This window comes from Hypomesus nipponensis, chromosome 22 (assembly GCF_054491055.1).
Source record: "Hypomesus nipponensis isolate SF chromosome 22, ASM5449105v1, whole genome shotgun sequence".
In the NCBI taxonomy this organism is placed as follows: domain Eukaryota; kingdom Metazoa; phylum Chordata; class Actinopteri; order Osmeriformes; family Osmeridae; genus Hypomesus; species Hypomesus nipponensis.
In genome coordinates, this window is record NC_140382.1 from 1,791,256 (window position 1) to 1,809,291 (window position 18,036).

The window sequence follows — 18,036 nt, forward strand, 5'->3', positions numbered from 1 at the left end:
ATCTCAGTCGGAAAGCATGCTATTTAACTGAGTTAGAACTCAGACAAGAATTTGCAAAGTTCTCTGCCGAGGCCAACAACGACTACAGGACTGGGTTCGAAGCAGAGCTAGCAGCCAAAGAAGATGGTAAAGATGATGTGCTAAGTCTGGAGCAAGATGCAGACCTAAGTAAATACGGCAGTGAATGTGAGCAAAAGTTCAATAACGTAAAGCAGATTGTTCAAGCCAGAGATGCTAGAGGCTGCTTTTGAAGAAGCAGAAAAGGCCTGTAGGCGTACATATGTACTACCTGAGGAAAGCAGCATCTGTGAAGGATTTGAGATCCAACATACTGTAGTGGGAAAGTTGAATATAGAAACATCTGACGCATTCGCAGCCTGGGAGTCATGGATTCCTGCAGCAGAGGAAAGAGGCTTTCAAAAGCGAAGCAAGGAGCTGAGAGTAACTTACAATGAGCTAGACATGAGAAAAGGTGAGTTTGCCAGAGCACAGAGAACAGCTGTGGACAAGCAAGGTAATGGTGTGAAACAAGAACACACTGGACCGACTACCAGTAGTAAGAATTAAACCAACCAAACTGCCCACGTTTAGCGGTTGCAACAGAGACTTCCACCGCTGGAGGACAGACTGGGAAAGCCTTCAGAAGCAACCGGTTCGCCAGAGGTACAAAAGATTCAGCTTTTTGATAGTGTGGAAGAAAAGATTCCTGAGGGTTTGAAAAAGGACTGTCTGTTCATGGTGGATCCTAGCAATGATGTCACTGAAGATAAGCACTTTGAAATGCTATTAGCTTTTCTGAAGAAGCAAGAGGAGATCTTCGAGAGGCTAGAGCACCTACAAATCACAGACAAGCCAGAGAGTTCAGACAAAGCAGAAGGGACATTCAACAAGAAATATGCCTCAACTCAAGCCACAGAGAAAGAGGATGCTGAGGAGGGATGCATTATCTGTGGAGATGAGAAACATAAGGACAGGATCTTCTTCTGCAAGAAGTTCAGGGGTCTGAAGGTCTCAGAAAATGAAGCTACTGTGGAAAGGATTGGTGCGTGCAGGGAGTGCTTATGGTGTCATAAGTATGATGACGGCTGTAGAGACACTTACCTGTGCAGGAATGTAGACTGCAAAAAAGAGGCTCCTCAGATCACATTTCCTTCTCTGTCCAAGAAGGAACAGCAAGAGGCGTGAACTCGAGAAACCTTGATTGACAGATGACAGAGACAGAATTCGCTTAACTGAGGAACAGATGAGATTCTTGGGTGAACTTACCCCTGAGTTGGCTGAGACATGCAGGAAGGCCTTCACCAATAACTCGTCAAAGGTCAGCTGTCCAGCTAAGAACCAGGTGAGCCTCCTCAAATAAAGTGGTGTAAAGAACTTCCCGTCATTATGATGTTGATGGAAGTGACCGCTAATGCAGGTCAAAAAATTGGAGCCCTTATGGATCTGGCTTCAGACACCAATTATATCGCTCATAAAGCAACCAAAAGATTGAATCTTAGGAGTGAGAAGATCACACTTGTTGTGCATGGAGTGGGTGAAATGACTTCCAAAGTAGCCACAAGAAGATACCTCCTCAGGGTTCGAATCAAAACCTCCAAGGGAACTGAGAGGGCCCATGAACTAATCTGTTATGGGTTGAAGGACATTGCCAAAGTTTTATGTCGATTCCTGAAGCTCTATAGCGCCACCAAGGCGTCAAAGTAGGAGGTGCGTTTACGCCCATAACTTTTGAACCCTGAGACCGTTTTTCTTAAGTGAGGTTGCATTAGATTCCCTAGATGCAGACGATTCGACTAAACCCTATGGCGTCATTGTCGTCCCAAAGGTTTTTCCGTCATTTGTATTTTAAGAAATGCCAACTTTTTCAAACTCCTCCTAGGCCGTTCCTCCAATTTTCATGAAAAATGTAACAAATCATCTTCAGACCATGCCTACAAAAAATCTTTAGAATTTTATTGGTAAGTCAAACCGTTCACAAATAACGCGCAAACAATTTTGACAAAGAGCACGCCAAAGCGGACGTGAGGCCTTGACTCTGCGATAGTTTACCGTATGGAGACGAAACTTTGGAAATGTCATCACGAGCATGTAATATAATCATCTTCATACCATGGGAGAAACGGCTTCCTTTTTTTAATAAAGTAATCGAACACAGCATTTCCCAGCAGCAAGAATAGCTCACTGGGATAAGACGGGCTCCTGTGAAACGCAAGGTCGTACGATCAAATCCAGTCACAGTCGTCAAGCAAGTCTTGATACCGGATTTTTCTGTTTAGCGAAGCCAAGTATGCCACAGTAGCTGTCTAGCAGTATAATCATAATGGTAACGATAACGTTTAATTCTCAGGAGATTTATATTTATACTTAGGACTAGGAGTCTATGGCAGCCCATAGAACCAATTGGTGGTCTCCTGATTATCGTCACCAAGTTTCATGTTGACCACTGAAGCACTATAGCGCCACCAAGGGGTCAAATTTGGAAGTGTGTTTACGCCCATAACTTTTGGACCATAATACCGTTTTTCTTAAGTGAGGTATCATTGGATTCCTTAGATGCAAACGATTCAACTGAACCCTGTGGCGACTTTATTAAAAGTTTGGCTATGCTGCTTTTGCTACTGAATTTCCATATTGAATGCGCTTCATTACGCCCCTTCATTGCTGCTTGCAGCTATATTCTAAAATAAGATTATTAGTCCATTCAAAGAGTGCATACTCAAGATCCATATGCATATATGGATCTTGAGGTCCTTTAAAGTTTAAGTTGTGTGACTTCCATCCCAGCGAAATGGAGATTGTGTGAGGAAGAGAAAGGGAAAGATTTGAGGAGAGAGTGCAAGGGGAATTTGAAACTCATTGCCATGGGAAGGGGCGCAGGGCATAGTTGGAGGGATGGGGGTGGAGGGTGTTTGTAAAAGATGACGCTGTATTTATCACAGGGGCAGAGAAGGGAAGGGAGGAGCACACATTTTAGTGTATCATGTTGCAAGATAAAACGGACTGTCAAACAATATTTGTTTGCTATGAAAGTGAAGTACTGGCATATGATTTATTTGTAAAGATTCAGAATATTTACATTTACATTACATTTAGTCATTTAGCAGACGCTCTTATCCAGAGTGACTTACATTAAGTACAGGGACATTCCACCCAAGGAAAGTAGGGTGAAGTGCCTTGCCCAAAGACACAATGTCATTTGGCACGGCCAGGAATTGAACCAACAACCTTCTGATTAATAGTCCCACTCCCTAACCGCTCAGCCATCTGATCCCCTATGGGTTAATCTTTTGTGTGTCGGGTCAGACAGACCCTTTTGTGTGAATGTTTCTGCTGCACATGTGTCCATGTACTTTCTTTCTTGTGTTGTGTCATTACTCTATAATTAACCTCTCTTTCACAGTCTCTTTCTCTTTTCAAGTATGAGTACACTGTCTGAAGTAATTTCATTAACCTACTTCTCCCTTCTTCCTTTACCTTCTGTCTCTACCTACAGTGTGTGTCAGCTGGTCCTGTCCCCTTCATGCCTCACATGGCGCGCTGTGTAAAGCGAGGGGGCCGCAGCAGTGAGGGGGGGGGGCATCCCCAGGGCATGGGCAGTAGCGTGGCCAGCGAGGTCAACACCACCACCACCACCTCAGAGCAGAAGCAGGAAGCCACCATGCGTAGCGTAGGAACCCGTACCACCCAGAACAGCCTGCCTCGGGCCCCTCCCCCACCACCCTCCTCTTCTTCTTCTTCCTCATCATCCTCCAACGCCACCTCGTCCAACCACCGGGGCTGGGGGGCTGGATTAGAGGACCGTAGCTACAACTCGGACCACCCTTCCCAGCCTCCTCTTACCCACGCCAAAGGCATCACGGCGGATGAGCGCACCTTTGCACAGGAGAACTCTGCGTACTACAGCACTGACCGCCCTCCACCACATGAGGGCGGAGACAGGAACAAAGGTGCTGCCCACAACAATGTTAACCAGGTGGTGTCCAATGGTATACGGGCAGTTAGTAATGGAAACAGGGTGGTGACAGCAGGGGGCAATGGCGACAGACAGGTGTCAAACTCTGCTTTTGTGAATGGAGGGGCACGGAGAGACGGACGAGATATGGCCCGAGGGGCGTTGAGTTTGGATATATGTGGGAACAATGTGGTGAGCACAAACAATGATAAGAACAGCAGGCAGCACATGGCGCAGTACAAGGAGGCTGGCGCCAGGGCTGCTGCCAAGCTGGACAACCACAACAACCCCCCTAATGTCCTGCCCATGTCTGGGAAGCTGGAGCAGGTACAGGTGGGTAACATTGCCTGTGTGTGTGTTTATGTGTGAGTAGCAATAGTACAGGAAATGTATACTGTATGTACCTTTCTGTGTGTAGCCAGTTACATAGCCTGTTCATTCGCAGTTTGAAAGATAGGATGTCAAATGGCTCACATTTATATGATTTGTGTGGGCAAATATGTCTATTTGACACACACACTAATTTATTTACAGGCATACATTAGGATACCTGTCCAGTACTGAGAAACTGTCATATTCACATTTTTCTCTACTTTTAATCTATGGTATGGACAAATTGCTTTTAATGAATTACACTCCCCCCCTCCTATATGGTAATATGTTGCAATATATCAACCATAGACTGGTATTGTGGTTGAGACAAGCCATTTCTACCTATGCCTTTCCCTCTACTGTATAGCTACTGTATATTTCAAATGTTTTTACAGAATAAGACTTTTGAATAATACTTTTCTATGCTAAGTTATTATCATTCTTGATGGTCAGAGTAAAAAAGTATGTACTTAGGTAATTCTATTATATTTTTAACTAGATTGATTCTCCCCCCTACCCTCTCAGAGCAACGATGGACTGGTCCGACCCTCAGCCTTCAAGCCAGTGGTTCCCAAAAGCTTCCACTCCATGCAGAACCTTGTGTGCCCTCCTCAGACTGGTGGGGGGGCTGGAGGGGGAGGAGGGGGCCACAGCGCAGGCGGTGGACCTCCAAGTATGCCCGGCCCCCTTAGGAACACGGACAGCCCAGGGAGTCGAGGAGGCACAAGAGGTGGGGGAGGAGGTGGAAGAGGAGGAGGCCAGGGGTGCCTCTCTGACTCGGGAAGGAACTCTCTCACCAGCCTGCCTACCTACGCTGGCTCCAGCTCGGGCTATGGCCCACCGCCAATCCTGGGGCCCCTCAGCGCCTCCACCAGCCATATTAACAGGCTAGGGGCCACCGGAGCTCTAGATAAAATGGCCAAGCCCGGGCCAGGCGGGGGCGGGGCCAGTGGCGGAGGGGGTGGTGGCTACCAGAATGGACTGAGCGCCTCAGACAGTGGCCATTCCTCCTCAGGGAAAAGCTCCTCATCCTACCAGAGGATGAGCCACCTGAGCGACGTTCCCGGACCACTACGCCCTTCCCCTTCCTCTGATGATGTCATTCAAGACCTGGAGGATAGGCTGTGGGAAAGAGAGCAAGAGGTAAGGAGAGAAGGAGAGGGGGATTACCAAAATGGATGAATGAATCTCCTTATGTTAGGATGAACATTTAACATTTTCAAAGCTTACTATCCTTGAAAGTATTATCCTAATTCAACAGAAAAAGGTACTGTATTTGGTTATGAGCACTGTTACTCAACAGCAAATAAATACTGTTACTTTGCTAAGGTGAGGGAGAGTGCAAACCATGGACAACAGTTACAAACCCAGACAATGCCTTAAGATTAAGTTAAAAAAACTTTGTGGAAAAAAGTATTTTGACGAGATTATCCTGTAAACTGGACTGTGGGTGTAACACTGCTTTGAGAACAAATATATTGGTAGGAGATAAATGGTTTGGTGTAAGATTTGATTTGGAAGTACAAGAACATTGCTACATTGGGATAAAGTTATTGTACAAAAAAGAAAAAAAAAATAAAAGAAAAGAAAATGTGTGATATGATAAAATATGATTTTAGTATATATGATAAAAACATACAAATGTGTTGGTGCCTAGTTGGTTTCTAATAAAGAATAACTACACAACATAATTTTGACCTTAGCCCACCCTTTTAGATAAAATTAAATGCTTTCGGTGAAAGAAGTGGGAGGGAGATATTTTGTGAATATTTATTGGGTGTCACAAGCCGTGTATGAGTATTAACCATAGGGGTTTGACAAAAGAAAAGTTTTGGTGTTTAGTTACTTTTCAACATTCTTCCTCAGAACCCATGTTGGTGACAGGTGGGGGCTATTTTGTAATTTGTTGTTTTCTCCTACAATAGAAAAATTCACCTTATCTCTCTTCTCCTCTGGTGCTTTCAGGTGCTGCACATGCGTCGTAACCTGGACCAGAGCGAGGCGGCCATCGTCCAGGTGTTTGAGGAGAAACAGCGTGTTTGGGAGCGCCAGATGGATGAGCTAAGACAGAACTATGCCTCCCGTCTACAGCAGGTGACTTCAGAGATAGATTATACCAGATGAGGTTCAAATCTTACCAAAGTTTACCAAAACTCAGACCAGCTTCTTGAAGCACAAACAGTTTTACCTGGGTCTATATTCACTGATAAAAGTGTCATATGTGTTTGCCAAATGGCCTTCGGGCCTCTTCTAAACCCAAAATGCCAATGTGATGAGTTTCCAGCATCCATGGTTGCAATTAAAGTTACAGCAGGCAGTCATGAACTTCACATCTAGGATCAGATTCCAGTGGGATTTGAAATTACGCTATCTAAGCAATGATATTACATTTGTCATATTTGTGACAGATTTCTGGCTTAAAAGAAAATGCATAATCCTCTTAACCCCATTGATACAAGGTCGGATAATATCTGATATAGAATTTTAATTTCAATATAAAGTGGAGGATAGAGACAGAGAACTCTTATTTAAGAAAACACCTGTAGTCTGATTATGATTAGGTTAGTCATCTTAGATAGTTTATAGGCAACTATTTGTCAACACCAACCAATACTTTTCCTTGGGAAAACATTTCCAAGAATCTGTAAACAGAATACAATACATTTCATATATAGTTTGATATTTCATGGCATCTACTTGATTTCATGGCCCCATATCTTTGCTAACAACTATCACCTCTTTGCAGGTTACACGGCGAGCACAGCGCTCCCAGAGTGCCCTGCAGGCCCAGATCAACCGCCTGTCGCAGGACAAGCGATGTCTACAGGAGGAGATGGCCGCACTGCTGGCCCAAAGGGAGGATCTTGAACGGAAGTGTCTAGATTACAGGAAGGAACAGGCCGACATCCTGCCCCGCATTGAAGAGACCAAGTGGGAGGTGAGATTGGAATGTGTGTGTGAGGGGGATCAGGGAGGTCAAATAAATGTGTATGTCCGAGGGTTAGTTTGGACGTTTCTTTAAACAATCCTTCTTTTTCTCTTTCCTCTTAACCTTCCCTCCACCCCCAACCACCCCTCCTACCCCAATCTACCCATCCCTCCACACATACCTCTTCCACCCCCATACCCCAGGTTTGCCAAAAGGCAGGGGAAATCTCCCTTCTGAAGCAGCAGCTGCGGGAGAGCCAAGCGGAGGTGACCCAGCGGGCTGGCGAGATGGTGGCCCTTCGGGGCCAGCTAAAGGAGCTCAACGCCCAGCTGAAGGAAAGGGAGGACGCCATGCTGGGCCTTAAGGATTCCTACACCAGCAAAACCCTAGAGCTGGATAGGTGCGAGGTGGAGCTGCAGAAGACGCTAAAAGAGGTGACAAGCGGTGGGGTGGGGGTCACACACACTCAAACAGGCATACATACACAAACCCAAGGATTCACACCCCTGCTGAGGTTGCTCTATTGGCTATTAGTCACTGCATGGATCAAGGTCAAGCACTGATCTTGACATACGTTACGGCCAGCAGGACCAGCCGTGCATACCTCTAGGGCAGTGGTTTTCAAACTTTTTTTTCGACGACCCACATTTTCAAAATGACAAACCATCGCGACCCAAATGATATGAAAAGGGGTGTTTGCAAATGTACAATTTTCCTACCGTTATTATTTATTTGTTCAAGTTTTAACATAATAATTAGTTCTAAATTATCTACGACACCATAGCTGCCTTGCTAATGCATGCACAGTCTGTGTTTGATGTGATGCTAGTTCGGAAAGAAAGATAGGTACTTCCACATTTAATGTTCCACCAAAATTTTGGGCCTTTATTTGAGCGCAAAATAGTTTGATGCGGAATAGAGCTTTATGTTAAATAAACACAGCCGTTTTTTTCATTGGTAAACCCTTGTCTAGTGAAGGTGATGTCTTTTTGCCTCAATTTTTCATCCCCACCCTTACGTTTCTTAGCCTGGTTTTCCATCGTTATTCTTCTCCCGATGGTCAGTCCGGTACTGCGGGGCTGTGCCGCGGTGGTGGATTTTCAAGTCATGGCATTTTAAATTCTCGTGCTGTCAGGGGGTGCTGCAGCACCCTCAGCACCCCGAGTTCCCGCGGCCATGCATATGTATATATTTGTTTGAAGCTCATGATCCAATGTTTCTGGTTGGACTTGGACCTCTGTTGACTTGTCTGGCTCTGGCACATGCGTTCTTTTAGCACCTTTTCTGAAGCCAGGCTAACATAACGACTTCACTCCGAAACTCGACATACTTTATACTTTTTATACTCCGTATTTATTCTGCGAGCTACACGTGAGTGCGCTATCCTTCCAAACTTCTTCTACTGCAGGTAGGCTACGTCCGATTACAGCACCTAGCACCGGCTTGTTGCGCAATCATTTCAAAATAAAATAAAATACCATATAAAACGGGAAATAAACAGGAAACAAAGCACTATTCGAAAATGGTTGTTAAGTCATTTCCAAAAACCTAAGACAAAATAATTATGAAAGCATAGTTGCCGACCCAATTTTCATCCCCCGCGACCCACCCATGGGTTGCGACCCAGACTTTGAAAAACACTGCTCTAGGGCATCATCCATCTGTACACCCCAAGTTGGGCACATCGCTCTGCGACATTGAGTTCTCACATGACCTCTAGACAGAGAATGAAGGGTCCTCGCACACCTACCATGCGGTGCTCTTCCTTCTGAATCTGAATCAGAATCAAAAGGGATTTTATTCGCCAAGAATGTTTGCACAAACAAGGAATTTCCTTTGGCAGGGAGGTGCATACATTAAACGTATAGGAATATTGAAACGTAAATATGTGAACTATACAAAAGGAGCAAAGTCTAGCTAATACTAAGGGGGGTCTAGCTAATACTAAGGGGAATAAAATAAAAAATAAAATATAAGTAGTCATAATTTACAATCTAACCTAAAAAAACAGATAGTGCAAGAGAACGATACAATAGTGCAAATTGCAATGTGCAGGGTGTCATTGTGCAGCTTGTGATTTAAAGTCAGTGTGAGTCCTTGGCCTTGTTAAAGTGGCCAACAGCGGATGGGTGGTGGAATGATCTCTAGTCTTCATCACTACCATCCTTCAGATGAGGTCTGAAGACATACTGTACCTCCAAGTTCCACCTGGACTAACTACTTTTTGCTTGGCTTATGGGCACCCAAAGCTGCACTTAGCAGTACATCTTGAAGTACCTGCATTTTTTTAAATCCTGGAGCACTGTCTCGTAACAGATTGCACCAACAAATTGTTTATGATGTTGCACATAACATATTATGCTGCTTTTGCTGCACTGTAAAATGTCATGTTATAGCTGAAATGTTATTGTGGCACTGTAGCTGACATAATTTTGCTAGGGTGGGCAATACTGCTAAATTTGGTATTGATCCGATACCAAGTAAATACAGGGCCGGTTTCGCCAATACCGATACCAACACTTTTTACTTTTAAAAGCATGCACTTGAACTTACTAATGCTGAAGATTTGATATGACAAAAATATAACTTTCACCACTTTTGGCTACCTGCAGGGGCAGATTAAAGTGGTCAGGGGCCCCTAGGCTGCTCTTTGTATGGGCCCCCCCCTCAAAAAAACAATTGTGTTTTAGTAGAAAAATGCATTTAGTGCCATACATGGTCCACATGCAAATAAGGTGAACTGGCATACACACACATTGATACAGCCAACACTACAGTGTTTTCTTTACATTCCCACTAGTGGTGGACCATAACAGTAAGAAAATTACCACCACACCACCAGTGACATGCGGTGAGGTTCGTGGCTGGGGAGGCACTGACTCTTTCAAAGTCAGATTTATGAATTCAACAGAGCAGCATCAATTCACCATTCAACTGGCTGCTTGCACATTGACTAATGGTTATGTTTCATATACCATATCAGCATTCTTTACACACACACATTTGGACAAGGAAAAGCGTTACATTTATAGTCCAATTTTTAGTTTGTAAACATTCTGGATGCGCGGGCAATTTGGCTGCAGAAAACCGGGAAAGGATAGCATTTAAAACGGCAGAAGGACCACACAGATCATACAAATAGTTAGATTTAAAAAGACCAAAAAAGTCAATGAGGACAGCCTTTAAGAGAGAAAGCGATTCTCCATTGATCTGTCATCAGAATTTTGATTTGGGTCACAAAAGTCTTGAAATTTGAATGAGAATGTTGCCCGGTACTGTACAGACCGCACAGAGGGGCGGAGCTGTCAACTGATCACCACCTGGTGGTGAGTTGGCTCCGATGGTGGGGGAGGACGCCGGTCAGGCCTGGCAGGCCAAAACGTAATGTGAGGGTCTGCTGGGAACGGCTGGCGGAACCCTCTGTCAGAAGGAGCTTCAACTCCCACCTCCGGGAGAGCTTCGATCATGTCTCGGGGGGGGCCGGGGACATTGAGTCTGAATGGGCCATGTTCCGGGCCTCCATTGTTGAAGCGGCTGACCGGAGCTGCGGCCGCAAGGCGGTCGGTGCATGTCGCGGCGGTAACCCTCGGACCCGGTGGTGGACTCCGGAGGTGAGGGATGCCGTCAAGCTGAAGAAGAGGCCTATCCGGCTTTATTGGCTGGTAGGACTCCTGAGGCAGCTGATGTGTACCGGCAGGCCAAGCGGAACGCGGCTTTGGCGGTCGCGGAGGCAAAAACCCGGGCATGGGAGGAGTTCGGCGAGGCCATGGAGAATGACTTCCGAACGGCTTCAAAAAGGTTCTGGACCACCATCCGGCGACTCAGGAGGGGGAAGCAGTGCTCTGTCAACACTGTATACGGTGGGGACGGTGCGCTGCTGACTTCGACGGGGGACGTCCTGGATCGGTGGAAGGAATACTTTGAAGACCTCCTTAATTCCACCAACACGCTTTCCGACGTGGAGGCAGAGTCTGGGGACATCGGGGGGGGCCCTTCTATCTCTGGGGCCGAGGTCGCCGAGGTGGTTGAAAAGCTCCACGGTGGCAGGGCCCCTGGGGTGGACGAGGTCCGCCCGGAGTTCCTTAAGGCTCTGGATGTTGTAGGGCTGTCTTGGTTGACACGACTCTGCAACATCGCGTGGACATCGGGGACAGTGCCTCTGGACTGGCAGACCGGGGTGGTGGTTCCCCTCTTTAAAAAGGGGGACCGGAGGGTGTGCTCCAACTTTAGGGGGATCACACTCCTCAGCCTCCCTGGGAAAGTCTATTCAGGGGTCAGGGATCAGTCTATTCTGGGATCAGGGAAAAGTCGGAGCAAATTTACAAATTAGGAGTTTTATCAATAAAATAAGTACATTTTCAGCAACTAAACCACATTTTAATTCAGATGCTGATTTACAAGTACCGTTCAGCTGAAATATGAATTGTAAAAACTGGCGGTCAAAGGATTCTGTTTAACTTGTTACTTACGGTAACCCCGCGCACAGAGTTATGGGTAATACCTGATGCCATTGACACAGCAAGGCAGCTCATATGCTCTCTTGAAAAATGACCGTTATAGGACGTATTTCAAGGTATCTTATAAGCGGAAGAGAATGTTTAAGATATTTCGAACAGTCCTTGCTCTCTTAATAGGAAGGAGGCATTTTAAGACATTTCGAACAGAGCCGTGGTCTTTCTACGAGTCTTTGGATCATTTTGCACGTGACCGGCATAGGCTATGTACTGGTAGCTAGAGGAAACAAAACGATTCGGTCATTTCCCGACTCTGTCTTTCTACGAGTCTTTGGATCCTTTTTTCACGTGACCCATATTGTATTTTTTTTGTTGAGGAAACTGTTTGCTTATTCCCTTTCACGTGGCCGCTGTTTTAGTAAGACGTGAATGATATTCGCTCAAGTCATCATACTGACTGGTTTTGTTATTTTCACTTTACATTTACACTTACAGTTTAGTGCAGTGTAATTGTTTGCCATGATAATTAGATGCTAGTGTGATAATAAATGACCAAATCATACAAACTGTCATGATACATTATTTTAATGCAGGATTTTTTTTTAAATAGTATCTGCTGGTGCACACATCATACACTAACCTACATGAGAACATGATACGTGTTTGCAGTGGACGGGTAGCCCCCCCCCTCCCCCCGTTGAAATGAACAAATGACTTAAAAAAAGATCTGTTCATTTTACTGAACAAGATTCAAAGAACCAAATTAGTAAAATGATCCGAACTTCCCATCACTAGTCTTTTGCAACCGACATGCGCAGTTGAGCCAGCTTGACAGTCGTGTGACATAGGGTGAAAATTGTTACGCAGGTGAGTACCAGGAGATGGTGTCTGGTACGCAGCCCCCAAAATTCAGCAGACTAGTGTGAGCGATGCTCTGATCCGTGTGCCCCCTTCACGTGAATGATATACATATACACCTCCGACATTTACTCTTAGCTGCTTCAGTAAAGTAATACATTCAGAATAGGAAGACATGGGACGTGCGTGTTTAGTTTTAAGGAAGGCGAGGAGAAAAATATTAAACAGAGCTTGTCTCGCCATCTGGCAAGTGGGCGACTAGACATTTCTTCTCGGCTAGCTCGTTTATTATCGATGGCTTGCGCCACATTCGTGTGCTGCTTTCTATTTTCATTTTTGTCAAATAAAGGATGGTTAAATAGGACCTGTTTTGTTTGCTAGATGTGGATTTGAGCCGCAAATCTTGCACCACATTTCAGTGCGCTCATGATCGTTAGCTTCAAGCCACTGCACATCTTGGAGCTGCACATCTTGGATTTTTTTCGGTTCTGGCTCCAGTTGGTGTTTCTTTGTAGATGGCAAAACGCCAAGGAAGCTGCTGAATGTCTGTTGCTTTTTGGACATCTCTGACAGTAGTTGACAATGTCGAATCGAACGAGGCCCGGGCTCACTGCGAGCATGCATGAGCGGTGCCGTTCAGACGCCCTCACCTATCTCGTGCGTGACCCACGTGCTCGGGGTCTCTCGAATTTGCATAGGCTGCGTGCGCGGAGAACGCACGTTTGGTTCTGAGTTGGTCAGAGGCTCCCTTTCGAGAATCCCTGCACCCAACCAACCACGGTGTTGTGCTGGGCTTTGAATACAACATCAAGAGATCTTTATTACAGCAAACGTTTTTGGCCTTCCATGGCAAACATCACTCTTTGTCGATCACTTATTCCTTTGTTATATTTCTCTCCCAGTTAACAGTTCCTTACAGACACAATGATCAAGAGCTCTCTTCTCGCTCTTATTCCACTCGTTATCTCTAGGACACAGCACCGCACCTATTGTTTTTTGAGAGAGAGTGAACCTGAACAGCTGAACACTTCCCGGGGACTCACCACGGTTCCAGGCGTGTGGCGCTTTGCGAATCTCCCGGATCCGGCGAGGGGCGCACAAGGGAGGACGGAGAACGACTTGTCTTTTACATTTTTTTTATTTTTTATTATTGTCTGGATATATGAATATATGAACTAAAACTGTTAACAGAGTAAGACTTAGCGAGCTATATCCTGTCTATTGGACTGACCTCTTCTGTGAGCCCGCACTCCAAGTGCTCTCTTCTCTTGCTCTCGTCTCTGAAGTCTTGTGTTCTTTTTTCACATAGACATACAAATCATTTTATATGCTTCAAAACTGATGACAAATGTAACTTTTGACTGTGCTATGACACACGTATCCAGGTATTGTGCATGTTTCCAAGTAACCTGCTCTCTCTAAAAGGTAACGTGTGGCTTCCTCTATGAAAGTTCTCTAAACACATCCTATGCAGGCAGTTTCTAAGAAGTCATACGCTAACAGTGTCTGGCTGTCATACAGAGGCCTCCTATCTGAAACTTTCCGCAAGACGTTTTAACACATCTTATCTTAGATGCACATCATGAAGCAGTTGCTAATTCTTAACAAAATGGAAAAGAGTCCTAAAACATATTGCAAGCTTTTGCTAATCCATCCGGTCTCAATACACATGGAAGCAAGTTCTAACACATCCTATGCAAATACAAATATTTTCTAGTAAGCAACTAACATGTCAGGTGTAAGGTTGGATGATATCAGTCAAGTACGCAAAGGCGCGCAGTAATAAAAGTGGCATTACGCATTCCTGTTTTTTGTCACGCATACGTACCTGCGTACCACTTATGTGTACCCCTGATTATATATATAGAATCTTATAATCAGTCAGGGCAAAAAAATAAAAATAAACGATAGGGTGCACTTTTTCTACTTGACATTTTAGCTAGCAACAACCATACAATGGCATTTGTCTGTAATACATGAAGAAGAACAATAGCAGAACAAGCCTGTGTGCTCACACATGCCCCCTTCAGTGAGGCAGAGCTACTGGCTGCCTCCCCTCCTGCTTTTTCACTGCGGCGTTATGTACGATCAGCAAGACTAATATGGTATACAAATAAATAAAATACATGACCAAGACTATGAAATGTGAGGACATATAATAAAAAATGTGTACAAACATTACATTGGTGACACACAGCTGAGATCATTTGCAATTAGCAGCTCAGCCCTATGGAAGTTTATTAGACTCTTTATTCAAGTGGCAATGCATTTGTCAAATGGCAATTCAATGCGCAAAGGACAATGTAATCCGCAATTCAAATGGGAAAACAGTTGTCAAATGGCAATTCAATGTGCAAATGACAATGCAATCCGCAATTCAGTTTGTATTATTTTGAATAAAAATGTGAATGAATGCTTATTGCATTGCATTTCATATTGACATATTTTTTCGACTCTTTATTCAAATGAAAATGCATTTGTCAAATGGCAATTCAATGTGCACATGACAATGCAATCCGCAATTCAGTTTCTTATATACTAATGTAATAATTGGACTAATACGCTGTTCCTATTGGTCCAGAGACGTTCTCAAGAGTCAATAAATCCGCTTATTGACTTTTGAGAACGTTTCTGGACCAATAGGAACAGCGTAATAGTTTATTGACCTCCTGATTTTTCGCAGAAGTAAATAAACGTTTTTAACCAACCAGATAGTTGTTCGCAGAGGTGAATGAACGTTTTGCGGACGTAGCAACAAGCGGTTGCCTTGGAGATGTAGCAATTGACCTTAACGACATGGCATCTGCTCGACGTGTTTGATTGGGATCTTCCCACGTATTGTTGCAGTATATAAGAAACCAAATGTTTACTCTTCGACAGGTCAGCAAACGCTTTGTCGCCTCGATTTGTTAAATTGACCTACGGTCTCGGTTAACAAACGTTTTAACAAATCTCGGTTTACAAAGGCGTTTGCAGACCTGTCGAGGAGTAAACATTTGCTGTTTGTATTATTTTAAAGAAAAATTTGAATGAACGCTTATTGCATTGCATTTCATATTGACACGGTCTTTTCGACTCTTTATTCAAATGGAGATTCAATGTGGTAGCTAAACACACATTATGTCAGTCCCTGACATGTTATGTCAGTCCCTGAAGATGCTTTTGGAAACTATGACAGTTATGCCATGTTCAGCTTGTCACTGGAGTCCTGCATATCAACCTGTGACACAGGTGTTGGTCTCTAACCCTAAGGCCAGGAATACACCAGGCTTGTTCAATTTGCATCACATATTGTCCAGAAAAATGTACCATTTCATTGAACGTTTGGTTATTGTACAAGGTTTTATCCACAAATTCAGCAGGCAGAATTGTGTGCCCAATGAACAATTTTAAAATTTTTGACCTAACAACTGGGTCAACCTTTAAATACTTTTCACGTTATTTACATTATATTCTCCTCCACAAGCATTCACTACATGTTACCTTTCTGAAAATCCTCCGTTGCTTTGAGGAATAAAATGCTGCGCTACAGCTACTGAGCAGGTACACATTTGAACAGCAGGTGACATAGTTCTTAGCCTGGCTGCCAGCCCAACTTCTCCCCGCCCACAAAAAAATTTGGTCGGGAAGTTGTGTCTGGAGGGTCTCGTATTGGGGAACAACTACAGAAAACCAGAATCTGGGCGTGCTTTATACGATGATGGACAGATGATCAACAGTAACGTAATCACCCATGTCACAAAAGAGCGCTTCAGTTGAATTCGTTTTGAACAAACAACATATTACGTTGCTCTGATTGGTTGTAGGTCTATCCAATTGAGCGAAGAGGCATTTGTTTTCCAGGCTCGTTTGAAACACGCCCCGTAGTCAAAACCCAACGGAGAGTTTTCAGACTCATATTCTGACTAGAATTATGAGTATGACAACGTCAGGCTACGTAGTTCTGCCAATTTAGTGGAATTTAATCTGAACCCAGATAACTATGTTACACTGGCAGTAAATAATACATTTCGAATGAAAACCACTATATTTTGCTCCAGTTCCCTGCCATTTAGCTGCACATTGTCCAACTAATGGTAGGTTTAATGACTGGTTGTCTAATTAAATATCCGTATACATATTTACATTAAAATACTATTAAACTTACTACGACCTAGGTCATGTGTGATAGACAGACGAAAATGTCCAATGATACTACCCACAGAAACTGGCTATATTTGATGGGTTTAGATGGTTTTGGGCCTTCTTCTACGGAGACACCAAACTTTTTTTACAAGTACACAAATCTTTTTTGCAAGTTACAAATCGTTTTTACAGAGCTCGCTCTCCTGGCACTAATTTCACGCCATAGTAGCCACTCGGAAGCAGAGTAGAGTCTTGGGTCTTACCCTCAATAGGGGCGGGGACCCGCCTTGATGGGGGAACTGACAGATTGCATTTTCATTTGAATTTTGCAACAAAAAGAGCGCGATGACAAGTAAATGCTAATGCAATAGACTGGGGGCGCTGTTTAGCTACCACATTGAATCTCCATTTGAATAAAGAGTCGAAAAGACAGTGTCAATATGAAATGCAATGCAATAAGCGTTCATTCAAATTTGTCTTCAAAATAATACAAACTGAATTGCGGATTGCATTGTCATGTGCACATTGAATTGCCATTTGACAAATGCATTTTCATTTGAATAATGAGTCGAAAAAACCTTGTCAATATGAAATGCAATGCAATAAGCGTTCATTCACATTTTTTTTCAAAATAATACAAACTGAATTGCGGATTGCATTGTCATTTGCACATTGAATTGCCATTTGACAACTGCTTTTCTATTTGAATTGCGGATTGCATTGTCACTTTGCGCATTGAATTGCCATTTGACAAATTCATTTCCATTTGAATAAAGAGTCTAATAAATTTCCATACAGCCCAGTTTGTGTAGGATTGTGCAATCCAAGAGGAGGCACAGCAGAGGGGTATTCGTCGCAAATTTTCAGGCTAAGATAAAAACGCCCCTCTTTTTGGTTCGTGGAAGCAACTTTCGATAAATCACCATAGTAACATATCAATTAGCACTAACCTGCTCCAGAGCAGGCTAACGTAAGTGCAGCTGGATAAGCTTGCCACACCGCCGGAAAATAATTGGCAGCTCCCTTTTTGACAGACCCAGTTGACTAAGGAGATATAGGCCTATTCTAGTTTGATTAGCTTTCCATAGCAATAGAGTTCTTCGTGATCGCCAAGATCCTTTATTTCAAACAGAGTTTTTGTTTGAGCGATATCGATTCAGCCGACAGGACTCGTTTATTTGCAAGACCTTCTCGGCCCGTACATTGCAAATATCACATGCCGCAGCAAGCTTTATGTTTTATGAGCTTATGCTGCTGTATGTGAATATGTAACGGCACGCTGTTTTAAGAAATGTCTTGTCTTATCTGTGTGCCTGTGCTTTTTATGTTTCACTGTGGGAGAGTGG

General features: G+C 43.9%; 1 protein-coding gene across 1 annotated transcript in view; it reads left to right on the top strand.

Annotated features, from left to right (window-relative positions):
• Nucleotides 1-3,506: 3,506 nt before the first annotated feature.
• lzts3a (leucine zipper, putative tumor suppressor family member 3a) overlaps nucleotides 3,507-18,036 on the top strand; it is a 31,540-nt gene continuing 17,010 nt past the window's right edge. The window contains exons 1-5 of the mRNA XM_084687196.1: nucleotides 3,507-4,285; nucleotides 4,850-5,467; nucleotides 6,290-6,418; nucleotides 7,071-7,262; nucleotides 7,457-7,687. Coding sequence (XP_084543322.1) covers nucleotides 3,521-4,285; nucleotides 4,850-5,467; nucleotides 6,290-6,418; nucleotides 7,071-7,262; nucleotides 7,457-7,687 — 1,935 coding nt within the window. The 5' untranslated portion in view covers nucleotides 3,507-3,520. The remainder of the gene's footprint in view (nucleotides 4,286-4,849; nucleotides 5,468-6,289; nucleotides 6,419-7,070; nucleotides 7,263-7,456; nucleotides 7,688-18,036) is intronic.